General features: G+C 36.7%; 1 protein-coding gene across 1 annotated transcript; it reads right to left on the bottom strand.

The window, feature by feature from the left end:
* On the bottom strand, positions 1-3,016 carry nrarpb (NOTCH regulated ankyrin repeat protein b). The gene is made up of 2 exons (XM_067407067.1): positions 2,887-3,016; positions 1-2,800 (listed from the first exon to the last, which is right to left on the bottom strand). Exon 2 carries the CDS (start codon positions 2,544-2,546, stop codon positions 2,211-2,213), a length of 336 nt encoding a protein of 111 aa, XP_067263168.1. The 5' UTR covers positions 2,547-2,800; positions 2,887-3,016; the 3' UTR covers positions 1-2,210.
* Between the last annotated feature and the right edge of the window lie 405 nt (positions 3,017-3,421).

Raw genomic sequence — 3,421 nt, 5'->3', positions numbered from 1 at the left:
TGTACTCTCTTTAAAGAACAGTGGCCTTTAGTTTCATTAATATATTATCTGCAAGATGCGTTTTTAAAAAAAATATATACTGAGATTAAGTAGTGCACATGCAGTACAGTTAAACATATCTTTTTCACATTGTTGGTATTAATGTAGACTTGTTTTAACTAGTTAATTTCTTTGCAGCCAAACTGGTGTTTACTGAGGAGCTAAATGCTAATACATGCTACAGCTACCATCTGCTCAAGGCTATATGCATATAGAACCTGTTTCTCTTTAAATTATGGACCAGTGTAATACTAATATATATAAAGACATTTGTTTGGACTAATTGCATTCCTATATGTGCTTCACTGTTCATTTGTCACAACGCTTGGAAATGTTTCTTCGAAATACTGAGCAGCCCTATGGCTACCTGAGGAACAGGAAGAGGCAGAGGCTGAATCAAGGAACAATAACATTGACTGAGTCATGCACAAGTCTATGCATTACACCATTAATCTTCTTAAAACCACAGAATTTAATATCTAAAATGCCTTTGTACAAAACGTACAAAATACAGCAAGTAATATATTTAAAATATGACCACTTACAAAATTCGAAAAATAAACAAACAGCTAAACAGATATAAAAACACAACAAAAAAATAATTCACAAAAGACAAATCATTATGAGAGGCCTTCTCTTTGATGAAAATAATATCTCAAAAGTTGGTCCAAAAAATCACAGTCATCTGACTTTTATCTCAATCAAAGTTACTTTTACTTTTATGTCATAAATGTTATGGCATTATCAAGTAAAGACTTGTGCATTGTGCAACTTCTTGTTGCACTGGTTTTACCATGTAGCATCCCCCTTAAAAAGAGGAGGATGGGACTTCAGATAGGAAGTGCTCCAAGATTTTTCTTCTGGACACTTTACTTGTATGTTCTTCCGTTGAGTCAAAAGTTGTTATAGTCTAGAATATGTTTGACAATACTTATGGAGGGACATTCAAGCAGAGTGTGTTACATAATTATACATACAGTGATTCAATTCATTGGCATATAAATGCCTTTGATAAGAATGAGTGAAAACCACCCTGGAGCTTCCATACAATAAGAATTGTTTTTCCATTTAGAAAAATAGTATCTTTAAAAGTTGGCTTGACACCAACAACTCAAAAAACAGCCATCAGTGCAATATTTAAAACATTCTCAAGTATAAGTGATGCATATTTTCATACTGGCTTTGAAGCGTTCTAGAAGTCACAAGACATTTAAACCTTACCACATCTTGCCTGAGTTGACAAGGGGTATAAGAAGACAAGGCCGACGTGCTTTAGGACACAGTGCAGTCTATATACACTGATCTATGGATTTGCTCAACCTCTGAATTACAAAACAGTAAAGTGTGGCTTGAAAAAAAAAGAAACGTTTAGTGTCAGAAACTCCATAACAAAGTACTGATTATGACACAACAGTGCCAAAATGCAATCATATTTGGTAGCGTCTGGGCTAGAAAGTGTTTGCGTGAATATTTCAGTTCAAGAGGTGAGAGATCCTGAATGGTGAATAGATAGATAATACTAAACTTGATGACCAATATTGCAATGTCACCATTATAATGCATTACAGTTGAGGTATCAGACATCAGTTTAGGCAATATGCAGAGAGAATGTGTACATAATGTTATTCTATACAGGAATATTTATATAAGTCTAGTCAGTGTGCGAATTATTCATGGGGGGCGGGATTTCTGAAGGAATGTCTGTCAATAATTTTCTGTTGGTCTCATGTATTTTGCAGCTAAATGTCAAATTAATTAACGATGTGTTTAAAACATTTAGACTTTCAAAACCAACCTTATCCTTTGGAGGGGTTCAAGCCTTAATTAAGGATTCAGACCCCCCCATAATTCGCACCCTGAGTCTAGTCATCCTGTAGGAAGTTTTAGCTTTCTTACTTTGATCCAACTTTTTCAATTTTTTTTTTTTTTTTTCAAAATAAATCTATAAATAACACAGTGATCATTTTCATCATGCATCAAAAGTTGGCAAACCATATCCATGACATTGTACCAACCCAACATTATCAAAAATAGCCTTTTGGATTTAAATCATGTGCCTACCGATATTAAATCAATTTCCTAAACACATTACATCACACATTTACTTTGGCACAAAGGGGTCAAATATATGATAGGCTTAAAGGTACAGCGTCAGATTTTCTTTGATTGCCTCAGAGCGCGCTTGATGAGTACTTCGCCCTTGTAATGAGGTAAAGAACGATGTCTTGATGTCCACCAAACGCTGCTATGTGCAGAGCACTCCATCCATCTCTGTTGGCCAGACGGATGTCTGCACCAAACTTCACCAGTAGCTTTACTAACTCCAAGTTGCCATCGATCACGGACTGATGCAGCGCCGTCTGTCCCTCTGGTCCGAAAGAGTTCACGTTAAATTCACAGTTTGTCATGTTTTGCAAGAGAGAATGAAGTTCCTTAGTATTGCCCTTCCTGAGCGCTTCCTGAAACACTCTTTGACGCGCAGAGCAAGTCATGTCCGCCTGACTCATGATTTCAACAGGTAGACGACTGCAGCCCTTCGCTTCTGTTTCTGAGAGAAGATAACGAGCCAGGTCTTCCTCCAAACTCCGAAATAACTGAGCGAACGTTAACCGGTTCAGTTCATTCAAAGAACAAGCTCCAAGGTATTCGCAAATCCCACAGTTTATGTGTTCCGCCTTAAACGCAAGATATTATTAAGAAAAACACGGTCCTTAAAACAGGAGCTGGGAATTTCAGTAGTCCATACTGCATGTGGTGCTTCCTAATAGAAAATGTATGAACTGTTATTTAATTTATGCATCATTTTGGCGGAAAACAATATTACAATCAATATAATAAGGGCTTTACCTAGGTGGTTCCCACGAGCGGGTGTTGAATGGCCTCCAGCTCCGCGCGCTGTGTTCCGACTGTATCCTCCGTTATAGCTTACAGACTAGATTCCTCCTATTTTGGCTCATTTGAATAACAATAGCCCGTCATGAAGTTCGTCTTTTAGGGGCGGAGACTGTGTTCATGTCTGCTTTTTAGCAGAATGCGGTGCAATGTTCCTTACCAATATAGCCTATACACAAAGGGGAAATACAGGGGGAAATATGCTAAAATACTTCTTTGTGATTAGATCGTTTTCAAGTGACATTATGCTATAGCAACTGTACAATGTAAAATCAACATATATTTTGCAGGTGAAATCAAATAAATAAATAGTCAACTTTAATGTCTTTGCTTCAAATTGCTGTCTAAAATTTTAAACTAAAATTATTTTTTAACCACTTTGAATGAAGAACATGGTGGAGGTGGTCCATAATCCCACCCATCTTCACAGATGTTCACATTGCTAAACATTTCCCTATCAACAATCCATTTGTTAAGGATACATCAACAA

The sequence above is a fragment of the Chanodichthys erythropterus genome, chromosome 13, assembly GCF_024489055.1.
Source record: "Chanodichthys erythropterus isolate Z2021 chromosome 13, ASM2448905v1, whole genome shotgun sequence".
Classification (NCBI taxonomy): Eukaryota; Metazoa; Chordata; class Actinopteri; order Cypriniformes; family Xenocyprididae; genus Chanodichthys; species Chanodichthys erythropterus.
Note: the sequence above shows the minus strand (reverse complement) of the source record. Positions and strands in the feature narration are given on the sequence as shown.

Excerpts from the sequence above, each read along its gene's own strand:
- nrarpb (XM_067407067.1), bottom strand. The coding sequence starts at position 2,546 with ATGAGTCAGGCGGACATGACTTGCTCTGCGCGTCAAAGAGTGTTTCAG.